Genomic DNA, 16895 nt, shown 5'->3' with positions numbered 1-16895 from the left:
TTGAAAATCATTGATGGTGTCTGTTGTTTTTCATTTACACTGATGGGACCCCCAATCTGTACTTTTCTCCATTCCTTCTTTCTTTCAGATTGTCAGCGAGCTCAGGAAGTCACTTGGCCAGTGAGTGCTATGCCACTTTGTGTTCCGGAACCCATTCATTGTTTTTCACTTTGGAATTCTAAGTGACACACATTGTTTTAGGTGGGGGCTATTGCATTCTCTTTAAAATTTGGCTTGAGCAGAATCGGAATAGACATATATTACTTGCAGTTGGTTTGATTGTGCTTTATCATAGATGAATAAGTAAAGTGTGGCTGAACACAGATGAGCTAAAGTTTGATCTACAGTGGTCTGTAAAATTCTTGTTCCCCTGAGGACTGGTGTGTGAAACACTCCATTAACGCCATTCTTCTTTCAGATTGTTGATTCAAATAATGACTTTGTATCCATTTCTTTTTCATTTGAAACAGTAGTAGATTGTGTATTGCACTAGAATTCCCACGAGAAATGATTATATGTTGCTCGACTGTTACCAGGCTTCGCTGAGATTTAATTAACAGGTATACATGTGTTTTTCTCTTCCATCACTCAGTCCCATGATAATGCCACATAACCCTAATGTAACTGAACATTTCTCTGCCTCACGGTAGACAGAGTGCTCAGGTTTTATGGCTGTGAAGATTATTTCCTCTGTCTCACATTTCAGCAGTGAATTTCTTTTTATTTAGCATGATGAGCACAACGAAAAGTTCTTTCATGTTCCATTTAGCATTGAGGCAGTGACACAATCCATTTGGACACCCCACTGATGATCAATATGACGCTTTCATCAGGTATCATCGAAATAATTGCCTGCTGCATCTTAATCTTCGTAAGCTTACTGGGGAATGCCATATTGATTTTTTGCACATGGAGGTGCATTACAAGACGTCTGCCAACATCATTTGCTCTCATTTTCAGCCTTGCGTTTACTCATGTAGTGAAGAATATTGTGGTCAATACTACCAGTGTTGTCTCCAGTGCTGGATTTCTCCCTAACGTTCTTCTCTGCAAAATTAGAGTATTCACGGCATCGATGACCACCAAACTGGAGATCTGGTTTACCCTATACTTGGCCGTGTTCTATTGTGCTAAGCTCCATCGAGTTGTCTATCCACTGAGGACACCTCCCAATGGCAAATGGCGCAAGCACCACCTCATAGCTGTGTTTGCCTTGTGGGTCATGGCAATTGCAGTTTGTTGTCCTTACTTGGTATTTGGAAATAATGCTCAGAACCTTACTCCACTCAATGATTCTTACTCCCTTCATTATAACTTTCTTTATGAAGAATGTAGAGTTTGTTTTCCTGATACCGCTGTTGAATTGTTTTATCATCAGGTATTCATGGTCATCGCTGACCTGCTTCCCATTGTGATTTTAGTCCTGGTCAGTTTTTGCATACTGCTTCTTTTCCACGCGCAAAAAAAAGCGACCTATGGCAATATTTGGATTGGGCACGATCCGTCTGAGACTGAGGTCCTGCGTGCTTCCAAAGTGATTGTACTGTTAATGGTCCTTGTCACAGCATTGTGGGTCACGCATTTTGTCTTAGTATGGCACTTAAAGTACATAGGTTCATGGTATTTATTGCCAGCTGTGCTGGCTGTTCTGTTTTCTGGATATTCTACTCTCAGTCCTTACTTACTTATGCTAATTAATTACAAAATAAGTTTAAAAATTAGGTCACTGAGATCCTTCTGCTGTACAAACAACAGATTGTGCCCTGGCAGTCAAAAATCCATTCCTGAAAAATCAACGACTGGAGAGTGAATGGATGTGATGTTCATTAATTTCAGAGAACGTCTGTATTTGTTTTGATTAGAAGGTCGGTGGCAACTTATAACAGCTGTCTTAGTAGCATTTCAAACAAACTTATTTTGTGTACACTCAGCAAGTTCTCAGAAACAGGCATGTACATAGTGCATTTTTTATGATAATTCTTTGTTTGTATATATATATATATATATATATATATATATATATATATATATATATATACTAGCAACCACTTGAGCCTCAGTTATTGAGTTACATATTGTCCAACACTCTCATTTTGCAAACTGAGACACTGTATAGAAGGGGTGTGGCCCTGCAACTTTGCAGGCGTTAAGTCTTCTCCAAGACCCGTCCCATTGCCCGCTCGCCCTGGGGGACTTCCCCTATCCTAAAAACTCTTCTTCATTGCTGGACGCACCAGTGCACATGGCTCATGCCTATGGCGATAAGCGGTAAATGTGTTGCAGTCCAGGCTGTTGGGACATAAGTCAGTCCCCTAAATTCAAGACTTTAATACTGAGTAGTTGCGCACAAGGCTACACAAGCACAATAGGCAGAATTCAGTTTATAATATACAAAAGCTGATGTAATCCTGGCTACTAAATGAAAGCGAAATCTGAAATAACACTCGATGGAAAATAATTTTAAATACAAAGTTCCCATAACATTGATGGAATTTTAGACATTTTTAATTGTTTATATTAGCTGAGTACAGTAAATAATCTCCTGTAATTCTTCATGAGTAACTGCATGGGACTTTCTGTATTTTCATTCAATACCCTTATACAGATTCTCTTATTTGATAAACATAGCACTATGTAACACACAGCAGCCAGGCTTAATTTTCTAAATTGTATTAAAGGAATGGCTGAATCTGGTTGATTAATCACTATGGTTAACAACAATGTATTGCATTAAATAAGCCCCTCAAACTTGCTATTCTATGGAACAAGGAGACTGATCTCCATAGAACACAACAACCTATATATACTAATTATTATTAGTAAAGCTTTGTATAAAAGCTTCTTGTTTAGTTCTTTCAGTTGTCCATTAAAATAATTAGTACCACTGACAGTGATACTGTACATGAATTGGAGGGGTATATTTACTATGCGGTGATCCGTAGAGCCGCCAATTCCCGGCGCCTTGAATGCATTTTCTACAAATTGCAATTTTATTAAAGCCAAAGCCTGAATGGGCTTAGTCCTTAAACCTAGCATTCCCAGAAGTAATGCCCTGGGATAAATGTTGGTCATTCTTTTGTACTATTTCTATATTAATAAAAGTTTGAATACACAAAAACCACTGTGCATACAAGGACATGTAAATTCTTAATACTAAAAATTGCTGTATAGATTATACAGTAATACAGTGGGGGGGGGGGGTTATTTATGAAAACTGGTATATAGGCAACTGTGCGAAAGAGGAGCAGCTACCGATAGCAATCAGTCAGACACACTAGAAAAGTCTGGTTGATTGATAGGAGTGGCCCCACTTTTTGTATGCAGTATCCTATGCACCGTTTGATAAGTGTCCCCAAATGTCTTTAAAACAAATTCTATGTGCTAAAATATTGTAGTATTGTAACATATGTTTATACTGTAAATTTGTTGCATATTAGAGATGTTTAAGATGGTTACCAAGGCGCAAAAGGCGTATAATATACAATAAAATGTTATTTTACTATTTGGCCCATTTTCATATTTTTCTTTTCCATTTGCTTCCGTCTAACTTTGCCTGTTAGCTTTAATTGTCTTAGTGAAAAACGGAATTATTTATAGCCTGTGATACCTTTTATTGGACGCAAGTTACATTTTTTCATAGAACCTTTGTAACCACAAAAGTCTGATTTTTATAAAAATCCTATGTGGTCTTGCATATGCAAACGTGGTCCAGAGTTACACATTGTGCTACAGTAACTCATAACACATGTATATTCTTCTCATTATGTGTAACAGCAGTTGGGGACATTATGGTAGTCTGAATTGTGAGGACAGTGGTAATTTGATGCAAATACAAGATGCCAAATTGCACAGGTAGTAGCTTATGTGCTATGATCAGTCAACCCGTGCTCATCCAGCTGTGGTTTCTCTCTGGCAGAGCATACAGCTCAGTTAGAGCTTCAGAGCACCGAGAGTTTTAAGCCAGGGGACCCCTAAGCCAGTACTAGGATTTGATAGCATTGCGTTTGGTGCACACTACATAATGCATTGTACTGAAAAATGTGTTTTGAAAGCAGTAATTATATCTTGCATGACTCTTCTTTTTGGTTAATCCAAGACTACTCACTAACATTGCCATTGTCTTTGGTAAAAAAAAATACTTAAATATATCTGAGTCATAATACACGTCTGTTAAATAGCAAGAAATGCCTACTAGATTTAGTTTAGAAACAAACACTGGTATGTTATCGTTTTATATATGTAAAACCATACTTACCTACTTTCTCGAAGCTCTTTCCGCAAGAGGGGCGTGACTGGAGGACGGGAAGGGGCGGGGCACGGCCAAACACGTCATTTTGGCCCCACCCCCGCGTCAAAATGCCGTTTTGTCACGGGGGGCTGGGCCAAAATGACACGATTCACCACGAATTGCGTAATTTAGTGGTGCCAGTTACGGGATGCGGGAGATTTTCCAGCTCTCCCGGGAGTCCATGAGACCAATCCGAATTTCGGTAGTCTCCCGGACATTCCAGGAGAGTTGGCAAGTATGTGTGACACAATACAGTGTTCAGAACAAACAACAATGTATATAAGTTATAGGTTTAGACGGATGTATTTTGTAACTAGGGATGTGCACCGGCGACTTTTGAGGTCTCGTGTTTTGTGTTTTGGATCCGGATTTTCGTTATTTTTGAGGTTCGGATTTGTCTCGCAAAACACTTGACGAAACTTCTCGGTTCGGATTTAAGGTATTGGATTCGGATTTTTTTTGAAAAAAACATAAAAAGTTTAAAAATCAAGTTTTTGGGCTTATTTTCACTCCTAGGCTATTATTAACCTCAATAACATTCAATAACAAGCATTTCCACTAATTTACAGTGTATTCTGAACACCTCACAATATAGTTATTAGTCCAAAACGTTGCAAAAAGGTATCTTTCTGGACTGCGTAGAGGAGTGGGTCACCACAATATATCTTAAAAACCCTGAACTTTTATGATTCGCACCAATAATTGTACCTGGACTGCGTAGAGGAGTGGGTCACCACAATATCTTAAAAACCCTGAACTTTTATGATTCGCACCAATAATTGTACCTGGACTGCGTAGAGGAGTGGGTCACCACAATATCTTAAAAACCCTGAACTTTTATGATTCGCACCAATAATTGTACCTGGACTGCGTAGAGGAGTGGGTCACCACAATATCTTAAAAACCCTGAACTTTTATGATTCGCACCAATAATTGTACCTGGACTGCGTAGAGGAGTGGGTCACCACAATATATTAAAAACCCTGAACTTTTATGAATCGCACCAATAAATGTACCTGGACTGCGTAGAGGAGTGGGTCACCACAATATATATAATAAGAAAACCATCAACTTGTTTGATTCGCACCAATAAATGTACCTGGACTGCGTAGAGGAGTGGGTCACCACAATATATATAATAAGAAAACCATCAACTTGTTTGATTCGCACCAATAAATGTACCTGGACTGCGTAGAGGAGTGGGTCACCACAATATATTAAAAACCCTGAACTTTTATGAATCGCACCAATAAATGTACCTGGACTGCGTAGAGGAGTGGGTCACCACAATATATATAATAAGAAAACCATCAACTTGTTTGATTCGCACCAATAAATGTACCTGGACTGCGTAGAGGAGTGGGTCACCACAATATATATAATAAGAAAACCATCAACTTGTTTGATTCGCACCAATAAATGTACCTGGACTGCGTAGAGGAGTGGGTCACCACAATATATTAAAAACCCTGAACTTTTATGAATCGCACCAATAAATGTACCTGGACTGCGTAGAGGAGTGGGTCACCACAATATATTAAAAACCCTGAACTTTTATGAATCGCACCAATAAATGTACCTGGACTGCGTAGAGGAGTGGGTCACCACAATATATTAAAAACCCTGAACTTTTATGAATCGCACCAATAAATGTACCTGGACTGCCTAGAGGAGTGGGCACTGGGCACCACAATAAAATATATAAAAAACCTTCAACAGGTCTGCATTACACTACACATACGGCTGCTCCTCCATCCTCTCCATCATATACATGTTGGAGTTTTAGCGTGTGACAACCTCTTGTTTTTGATAATGTCAGTGCATTTTGAATATTTTTCAATTTGCCCCACACCACTGAATGTACTTTATCTATGATACGCATCTATCTATCTTGACTGCGTAGTGTGGTGGCCCCGGTACACAATTTGGTACCGAGGCCACAATATAATTAAAAAACCCTCCACATGTCAGAATTCCACCAAACAAGTATCTGGACTGCGTAGTGGGGTGGCCCCGGTACCCAATTTGATACCGGGGCCACAATAAAATAAATACACCCTCCACGTGTCAGAATTCCACCAAACAAGTATCTGGACTGCGTAGTGGGGTGGCCCCGGTACCCAATTTGATACCGGGGCCACAATAAAATAAATACACCCTCCACGTGTCAGAATTCCACCAAACAAGTATCTGGACTGCGTAGTGGGGTGGCCCCGGTACCCAATTTGATACCGGGGCCACAATAAAATAAATACACCCTCCACGTGTCAGAATTCCACCAAACAAGTATCTGGACTGCGTAGTGGGGTGGCCCCGGTACCCAACTTGATACCGGGGCCACAATACCTCCTCCAAACATGCTACAGACAATTCGTCATTGAGATCCCATCAAGTATGTTAAAGACAGACAGGGTCCAAGTGTTATTAGTTGACTTTGTAAAGAAAAAAACTGTCCCTGTTGCACATAGTCGTGCAATGAAGACTGACTTTTTCATTTAAAGGCACGATCTTTCAAGTGTAGTGTTTGTAAGTCTAAGTCATATTATACTTTTGGTAAAATTGGTTTTTTTTGTTCCTCTTTATGGTAATTAATTAGTAATAGAATTAAAGTAGGAAATAGAATTAAATAGAATTAAAGTAGGAAATAGAGTGGTATAGAGTTGTAGTGTGGTATAGATAGAGTGGTCCACACAATATAATAATAAAACCCTCAACTGGTCTGAATTCCACCAAACAAGTATCTTGACTGCGTAGTGTGGTGGCCCCGGTACACAATTTGGTACCGAGGCCACAATATAATTAAAAAACCCTCCACGTGTCGGAATTCCACCAAACAAGTATCTGGACTGCATAGTGGGGTGGCCCCAGTACCCAATTTGATACCGGGGCCACAATACCTCCTCAAAACATGCTCCAGACAATTCGTCATTGACAGACCCCAGACAGACAGGGTCGTAGTGTTATTGTTTGACTTTGTAAACCCAAAAATATGTCCCTGTTGCACTTGCACATAGTCGTGCAATGAAGACTGACTTTTTCATTTAAAGGCACGATCTTTAAAGTGTCAGAAAGAGAGAGAAGACACAGGAGAGGAGAGTTGTAGCTGGGGACCTGGGGTGGAAGCTCCCAGGCTCCCCCAGCATTGCCTGGAAGTCTGAGCGTGGTGACTGAGCCAGGGCAAGGAATGTGTGCCCTGGATGAGGGGGAGAACTCCATGCCACTATAGTGAACCCAAGAGAGAGGGGGACACTGCACATGGAAGAGGCCCTGGAGTGAGGGCTGCTACAAGAGGCATGGTAGCTGTAGTGTCAGATCCTGAGGCTGAGAGTACACAGAGTGACGTGTCAGAGCACAGGAGACATTATCCCCGCAGAGGAGGGATGAGCTGCAGTTGAGAGGTCTGTTGTTGAAATAGGACATGCACACTTTAACAAACCAATCATTTCAGCGACAGGGCCTACCAAACAACTTTGACTGAAATGATTGGTTTGTTTGGGCCCCCACACCAAAAAAGCTATTCATCTCTCCCTGTACAGACTAAACAGGCTCTACTGAGGCAAGATGTCGTCCTCATCCTCAACCTCTGATTCCTCTCCCCCTACAGTGTGTACTTCCTCCTCATCACACATTATCAATTCGTCCCCGCTGGACTCCACAACCACAGGTCCCTCTGTAGTATCTGGAGGGCAGTGCTGTACTTCATTGAGGAATTGATTATTCATTTTTATAAACATCATTTTTTCAACGTTGTGAGGAAGCAACCTCCTTCGCCGCTCACTGACCAGGTTCCCCGCTGCACTAAAAACTCTTTCCGAGTACACACTGGAGGGGGGACAACTCAGGTAAAATAGAGCCAGTTTGTACAGGGGCTTCCAAACTGCCTTTTTTTCCTGCCAGTAACAATATGGACTGTCTGACATGTCTACTTGGATGGTGTCAGCAAAGTAATCATCCACAATTTTTTCTATTGTCACAGCATCCAATGCAGCGAGAGTAGACATGTCTGCAATGGTTGGCAGGTCCTTCAGTCCGGACCAGATGTTATCAGCATCCCCGCCAGTGCCTCTTTTGGGAAAACTGAGCTTTTTCCTCGCAGCCATAGATGTGGAAGAAAATGAGGGTGGAGCTGTTGGCATGTCACGGTCCTCTTCAGAGGACAATCTCCTGACCAGCAGGTCTTTGCACCGCTGTAGATTTGTGTCCGCCGGAAACAGAGACACAACATACGCTTTAAACCGAGGATCGAGCACGGTGGCCAGAATGTATTCCTCTGACTTTAAAAGAGTGACCACCCTCGGATCCTGGCAAAGCGTACGAAGGGCTACATCCACAAGAGCTACATGCTTGCTGTAATCGCAATGGCTTACCAGCTCCTCCCTCACTTTCTCCAGCTGCTTCTGCAACAGCCTGATCAGGGGAATGACCTGACTCAAGCTGGCAGTGTCGGAACTGACTTCTCGTGTGGCAAGTTCAAATGGCTGCAGAACCTTGCACAACACGGAAATCAGTCTCCACTGCGCTTGACTCAGGCGCATCCCCACTCCTTTGCCTATGTCGTAGGTGGCTGTGTAGGCCTGAATGGCCTTTTGCTGCTCCTCCATCCTCTGCAGCATATAGAGGGTGGAGTTCCAGCGCGTCACAACCTCTTGTTTGAGGTGATGGCAGGGCAGGTTCAAGCTTTTTTGATGTGCCTCTAGTCTGCGGTAGGCACTGGCTGAATGCCGAAAGTGTCCAGCAATTTTGCGGGCCACCGCAAGCATCTCCTGCACACCCCTGTCACTCTTGAGGTAATGCTGCACCACCAAATTAATGGTGTGGGCAAAACATGGGACGTGCTGGAAATTGCCCATATTTAATGCCCGCACAATGTTACTGGCATTGTCTGACACCACAAATCCCCATGAGAGTCTAAGTGGGGTAAGCCACTGGGAGATAATTTCCCTCATTTTCTCTAATATGTTGTCAGCGTTGTGCCTCTTATTAAAGCCTGTAATGCACAATGTTGCCTGCCTTTGCATGAGCAGCCATTTTGTAGATGCTGCTACTGATGCAGCTGTTGCTGTTGCTGCGGAAGGGGATGCATCTACCCAGTGGGCTGTCACAGTCATATAGTCCTTCGTTTGCCCAGAACCACTTGTCCACATGTCCGTGGTTAAGTGGACAGTGGGTACAACCGCATTTTTAAGAGCACTGAGGACACTTGATCGTACTTCTCTGTACATTTTTGGTATCGCCTGCCTAGTGAAGTGGAATCTCGAGGGGATTTGGTACCGGGGACACAATACCTCCATCAACCCTCTAAATCCCACTCCACTGATGGCGGACACCGGGCGCACGTCTAACACCAACATTGCAGTTACAGCCGCAGTTATACGCTTTGCAATAGGGTGACTACTATCGTATTTGGTGGTCATGGCAAACGACTGTTGGACGGTCAATTGTTTGGTGAAAGACTTAGCGGTCTTACGACTTCCCCTCTGGGAAGATGACCGACTAACAGCAGCAACAGCAGCAGTGGCAGTAGTAGGCGTACCGCTGCAGGATTCCTCGGATGAATCCCGTATTGAGGAGGACTCAGTCTGGCTGGTGACTTGGGCTGCAGGACTGAATCTGATGGAGATTGTGGAGGAAGTTGACGAGGAGGGTGTTGCTGGTGTGTATCCAACTGGACCACGGGATTTAGGTGTCCCTGTACCGATGAGGGTCCTAGCCCCAGTTCCTGAACTAACCACTGAACTATGAAGGTTATTCAGGTGACGTATAAGGGAGGATGTTCCTAGGTGGGCAAGATCCTTACCCCTGCTTATTTGAGCTTTACATAAGCTACATATTGCCATACATTGGTTGTCTGGATTTGGATAAAAATAACTCCAGACCGAAGAGGTGCATTTTTTGGTCTTCTGACCAGGCATGACGATGGGCTTTTTCATCCCATGGACATCAGCTGTTTCCCCCCCTGGTGCCTCATTTACAATAACCACATCACCATCCTCATCATCAAGTTCCTCCACAGCGCCAGCTACATCATCAATAGCCTCCTCCCGAGCCACCTCTTCCCGTACAGTGATGGGAAGGTCAGGCTTGACAACCACCAACACCCTTGGACTCGCCTTGGGGATTTGTGATAATTTCTCTTTAGAAGGCAGAGTTGTTTGCTGTTTTGTTGCTGACAGCATAACTCTCTTCAATTTTTTGTAGGGGGGGGAGGAGGAGGAGGGCTAAGATCCGTGGGTGAAGCTGAACCACTAGTCATGAACACGGGCCAGGGCCTAAGCCGTTCCTTGCCACTCCGTGTCGTAAATGGCATATTGGCAACTTTACGTTTCTCCTCAGATGATTTTAAGTTTCTCTTTTTGCTACTTTTTCTTAACTTGGGCTTTTTGGATTTTACATGCCCGGTACTACGAGATTGGGCATCGGGCTTGGAAGACGACGTTGATGGCATTTCATCGTCTATGTCATGACTAGTGGCAGCAGCTTCAGCATTAGGAGGAAGTGGGTCTTGATCTTTCCCTACTTTATCCTCCAAATTTTTGGTCTCCATTATATGTAGCACAAGATACTGCAGAATGTGTGAACTTGGTAATATTGCAGTACCAATGGACTTATAATGCTGGATTGGTTTTGCAAATTTGGTTATAATTATTATATATTTATTTTTTTTTAAATTTTTTATTATTTTTTACTTTTTTTTTATTTTTTAAAAACTTGGGAATAATGGGGAAATAACTATGCCCTTAGAAGCACAGAGCACAGGACACAGCACCACTGGACTGAACAGGACACGGCACAGGACCCAGCAGCACTACGGAACTCAGCAGGACAGAGCACAGGACACAGCACCACTGGACTGATACTGCAGAATGTGTAAACTTTGTAATATTGCAGTACCACTGGACTTTTACTGCTGAATGTGTGAACTTGGTAATATTGCAGTACCAATGGGCTTATACTGCAGGATTGGTTGTGAAAATTTTGTGGTAATTAAAAAATATTAAAGTAGTTTTTGGTATTTTTTAAAAAAACTTTTTTTTATTTTTTTAAACACAGGGGAATATTGGGGAAATAACTATGCCCTTAGAAGCACAGAGCACAGGACACAGCACCACTGGACTGAACAGGACACAGCACAGGACCCAGCAGCACCACTGACCTCAGAAGGACAGAGCACAGCACACAGCACCACTGGACTGATACTGCAGAACACAGCACAGCACAGCACAGCACAGCACAGAACTAAACAGCACAGAACTAAACAGCACAGAACTAAACAGCACAGAGGACCACCTAACACACCCTCCCTCTACCCTGATCAATGCCCGAGTGAAGATGGCGGCGACTAGCGGGGAATTTATAGGATCCGAGTATCGCGAGATCCGACAACGGGATTATGAGTCAGAGCCTCAGTTTCACTTTTGAATTTGGCGCCAATACCCGGATCTGTCTCGGATCCGACTCGGATCCGCAACGTTCGGGTGGGCTCGGATTTCAGAAATCCGAGCGCGCTCATCCCTATTTGTAACCCACTTGAACACTTACATATATCATTTTTAGAAGATAAAAAACTAACCAGGATAAGGAAGCTGACACTTGGTTATCGAATTACTGCATTGTGAACCCAAAGATATTTTGCTTTTATTGGAAAACTCGCTATTTTCTGAGCACACTATTTTTGGAATCCAGTGGCAGTTTATAACCTGGAACCCACTTCTAAGTTTTTCACAGCCAAACATATAAGATATTTTTTGAATGGCGAAATTCACTTGCAGTGTATCTGCCCAGCAGAGCAATATAGCCAAGCAGAGAACTCGATCTAAGGCCAAGTGGAAACACAATGCAGAAATATGAAAGGGATTAAAGTTTGTGGTTTTAGCATCCCTGCAGGATGGGTCTATAATAAAGGCTTCCTAGAAGTAGCTAATTTCTGGTGCAATGAGTTTGACTGTAACCTGACGCTCCTGGTGAATTTCATTATATGATTCAAAGAATGCCTTTCACCATTTTTATTACAGCACCTGAGGGGTGTTTAGATTATGGTTTGAGTTACAATGTCAGGTTGTATTCATTAATATTCATTGACACAATGGCTGGTAAATATGGGTTCAATAATAGAACATTATGATTTTACTGAAATGCAGAAATCATGTTTAGATGACAAAACATATCAATGTCTAATGACACATTAAACTTATTATTTTTTAATTTCCTTTCTATTTGTGTAATATGTATTAGAGAAATTTAATTTCTAATAATATTTTCTTGCAAGGCTTTTCCAAAGTTCTGTACAGATCATTTTGCTTGCAGCATTTACCTGCCGTTACCTTTGTCCTATACTTCTCATGTCTCTTTCCAAAGCTTGTCATACATGCAGCAGTTTGCGTTTTTTGTTTCCTGTTAAGCAATTGTATTTCTGTGCAACTACATCCATAAGCACCACAGCCAATTAACATACTGCCATACATACCTCCCAGCATTTTCACTGTGTTAATAGAGCCAGTGTGCACTGCTGTGAAGTCACTTTAAAGGGGTGTGGTCATGTAATACTGCCTGACACATCTTCAGGTGGGGGCATCACCCTTACCTTTTAATGACTCCTGTATTGCCACTGTCACCTGCCACTGGCATTGTGATGGACACACCTCCCAACAGACCAACAGTTAGGTTGGCGGGATAGTTCCTTAGAATGAAGACTAAATCAGAATAGTTGGGAGGTATGTACTATGTCTGATGCTTTCAAACCAGAATGAACGTTTGAGCTGACAGAACAGAAAGACATTTCCATTTTAGGAAAATTTGTAAGGCCATTCGATAAGTAGGACAATACACAAACAGTAATCACCTTAAATCCAATTATTTTAGATTAAAAAAAATCCATTAAAATGCATTATTTGCTGAAGTGGCTATCTATATGTGATTGTGTTGGATCTATTTTCTCCACATACGTCAATTCTTTAAAAATTCCATAAAAAGTAATCAGATAAAATGATCGCAATATAAACGCTTTGCCAATGTTAATCATGTGTCATAAATCTCTCATAATAAAATAGCTTGGCAGCATGATAGCAGCAGGGACATTGCATACTTCCAAACATTTATATTTTTGTATTTGGGACGCAATACGTTCGTCATCGCAAGAAGGAGCATGGTCACGCTACACAAGGTTTGACCACTTGGCATTGGAGGTGTGCTTAAAAAGCCCTCTTCCTTTCCCTAAAAGCACCCCTTCAATGTCCCGTGATGTTGGTACATGTGGCATGGAAGGGTCTCCCATCAGCGGGACATACTGTACCAACTGTCCTGTAATTGGGACAAATGTGCTTATCAGCGGGATGGTGGGGTACTCCCATCGGGACTGTCCCTCCTAAATCGTGATAGTTGGGAGCCATGGTTTGATGTCATTCAATGTGTATGTCAGGTCAGAAGTAGCACAAATGGCAATGAGAAGGTGGAGACAGAAGTAACACATACAGGGAGATATAAGACTTTGTTCAGCATTTTCGCTGCTCTTTACTAATCATAAATAAGCGGTTTTTAAGCATACAGATGTTGAATTGAGATTTGCTGATAGTCCCTATTAGGGTCATTGATACAAAGCTGGAGAAAGGTATTGTTTTACCTGAACAGATATCTTACTTGAAGTATCTCATTCACTGTAGTTTTATTCAAGTGGTAACCGTTGAACAATTAAAATATTTCATGTTCAATTTCTGTGGTTGATTGAGATTATTGGAGCCTCTTGTCAAGTCACTGATCACAACCAAATTAATCCTAAATTGTTGTTCACTGTAAAGAAAACAAGTGGAATTTCAGGCTAAATAGTTATATATCAAAAGATTTGGTTGATGGAGATTTCCAGATTTGGATGCTTGAAGTACTGATGTAATACAAGCACCTATCGACACTTGGCCAGAGCACAGAAGTAATGACCTGTTATAGTATTCATGAGTTGAAAACACTGAATTTGGCCCTACAGACATTCTGTTCTTTAATTTAGCATTATACTTTGTATATATGTATATGTTTGGTGTCATTATTTGCACTACTTGTAGTATCAGGACCTTGAAACAAATTACTGGCTGGCTGGCTGGCTGGCTGGCTGGCTGGCCCATTAAACTCAGAAAGTGGTTACAGATGCTACAGTCTAATAGTCTGGCCCAAACATCAAACCACTAGATCTGTTGACAGTTTGGCCCCGTAGGATAGCGAAATTATGCAGATTGCTGAACATTCAGACCCTTGGAAGTCTTATGCTCACTTGTTGGATCAAGAATGCAAACTCAAGTGTGTCTGACCAGGTTGGTTAAAATCTGACCAGACTTCCATCACACAGACCATCTGTTAGACATGATATGGATGCAACACAGACACTCTACAATACCACCCAATTTAGTACAAACTTATAATATTGACAGACCAGATTTTAGCCTGTGTGGCTATATTTAGCCCTATCACCAATTTCTATCCTTAAATGAGAACTAAGATCATTATCAGTAAAGAAATGAATTAGTGCTACTCATTAGATGAATGTTCATCAAAAAAGTTATTATATTAAGCTCCCATTGAAGAAGTTGACATATTCCTTCTGTGTTGTTTACTGCTTACTTCTTAAAACACTTGTGTTTATTCCCTGTACTGTATCCTCCCCTCTAGATTGTAAGATCTCACAAGTAGGGTGTCTTGTCCTCCTCCTTTCATTACCTATGCCACCTGCACACCTACGTCTTCTCTCCTTTCAGTCTCCGCTCCTGGTTGCTGTGCCCATCCTCCTGGGCACTGGTTCAGCTTGCTCTGATTTTCTCCCTTTCTTGTCCCCCACTTCTCATTCTTCTTTCCTCTCAGGTATAGTATATACCCCGCCTAGCACCTCAATGCTGCTAGTTCAGCAACTCGTTGCTGTACATTGTATGTTATTACATTATATTGCATTGTACTGTTTGCTTATATTGTATTTTCCTGTAATGCTATGTAGTGGTTTACTGTTTGTTGTCTGTAGAGCACTGCCGATCCTGTGTGACATCTTGTACATAAATAAAATAAAAAATAATAATACTGCGATTAATTCCTATTATTTTTACTCCTGTTAGTTATATAAAGCCTGGTATGTCCAGTATCAAGACACAAAATAAATGTATACATACATATATATATATATATATATATACATACATACATACATACAAAAATAAAATGTAACATTGTAGTTTGCTTTAAACATAGCAGTTATGACCTACTGAGGAACATATGTCGGTGGCTTGCATTTACCTGAGTATTGGTTCAGCCTTAAAAATGTCTGCCCCCAATGTGTGTAGTGGATGGGTACACATTAAAATAAGCTATTCTGATTTTATAAATCTGTGTTTGCTTTGTGCCTGAGGCACTGCTGACCTCTGCACTATTTATCATCTGTCTTTCTGTTCTAGCACAAGACTGCTGGGCCACAGGGAATTCACTGGACTTTGCGTGAGGGAAAATAATGCTCTGAAATATTGGTTGCCGGTTTCAGAGACAAATGTTTGTGATTTTCTCATAGTGGTGGCATCACTGGTTTTATGTGCTTATTAAGTAGTTGCATTGAATTATACGGATTCGGATCAATGTAATCTAGAACTGCTTTGGGTCTGATAGAAGTTAGCAGACCTTTGTTTTGCTTGCTATCCAGCACACACAGTGAGCCTACTGAGGAAATAGAATTTTCATGTGATGACATAGTAGTAAGGATTGATAATCAGTAAACGTTAGGTCACCGTATCAGTAGAACTATAGAGATTAAAGCTTGTCTTTGTATGTGTGTGTGTGTGTGTGTGTTCGTGTGTGTGTGTGTGTGTGTATATATACATATACCCATGACTTCAGTCAGTCCACTGACAGCTTGAAGCTTGTTGTTGTGTGTTTTCCTGCTGATCACTGTGAAAACTGTAAAATAATGGTCACTGGATATCTTTCCGGTGTTGGTGGAATTACCTGTCTCTCTGTAGTAGGTATCACAGCCAAATGCCACCTTTGGGCAATCAGGTTGAACATCTGAGACTCCTCCACTGGCATACCAGAACGGGGCCTCAGAGGATGCTCACTACCTGGGTCTCGTGGTTCGGAGGACAAGACATAGAATCCTAGATGGACGAATATATACGTATCTTGGCAGGAGACCAAAATAACACCAAATCTGTTCCAGTCCTAAACGTTAATCTTTTTCTTTTGTAAATACCTAATCCAAAATGTAAGGCCCCCATCTGGGATAAAGACTTGAGCTGTGACCCGCTTTATTCAAAATCACTCAGTATTGGATAATGCAGTACTGAGAAAGTATCTGGCTACCAGAAATCATTCCCACCGGTCCTATAATGGGATACCTTCAGCCTGGTCACTGGTTTACCTGCATTTTTCTTTCAAAAGTTCCTAATAGGCTGCTGAGCTGAGTCTCACCCCCGGGCTAATATTTGCCATCTAGCTCCTGGTCCTAATCCAGAAGGTAGGGCAAATAGTATTCCTGTGTTTAAACAAAGCTCTAATCCTAAATGAGCTCTGAAATATGAAATACCTATGACACAGCATGGTTTGTACTAGAGAAAATGCAATGTGTCTTTTTTTTTTTTTTTTTTTTTATGTG

General features: G+C 41.5%; 2 protein-coding genes and 1 long non-coding RNA gene across 4 annotated transcripts in view; all 3 read left to right on the top strand.

Moving 5' to 3' along the window:
• The window catches only part of LOC142097398 (uncharacterized), a 231765-nt gene that overhangs the window by 36192 nt on the left and 178678 nt on the right, over positions 1-16895 (top strand). The gene's annotated exons all lie outside the window — the stretch shown is intronic.
• SNCAIP (synuclein alpha interacting protein) overlaps positions 1-16895 on the top strand; it is a 216079-nt gene that overhangs the window by 80924 nt on the left and 118260 nt on the right. The window lies entirely within an intron of this gene.
• Positions 217-1810, top strand: LOC142110463 (uncharacterized). The gene has a single exon (XM_075193767.1). The coding sequence runs from the start codon at positions 809-811 to the stop codon at positions 1808-1810; it is 1002 nt and encodes a 333-aa protein (XP_075049868.1). The 5' UTR covers positions 217-808.

The sequence above is a fragment of the Mixophyes fleayi genome, chromosome 1, assembly GCF_038048845.1.
Source record: "Mixophyes fleayi isolate aMixFle1 chromosome 1, aMixFle1.hap1, whole genome shotgun sequence".
NCBI lineage: Eukaryota > Metazoa > Chordata > Amphibia > Anura > Limnodynastidae > Mixophyes > Mixophyes fleayi.
This window is presented reverse-complemented; position numbering and strand designations above follow the sequence as displayed.

Coding starts and splice junctions, on each gene's coding strand:
- LOC142110463 (XM_075193767.1), top strand. CDS start 809: ATGATCAATATGACGCTTTCATCAGGTATCATCGAAATAATTGCCTGC.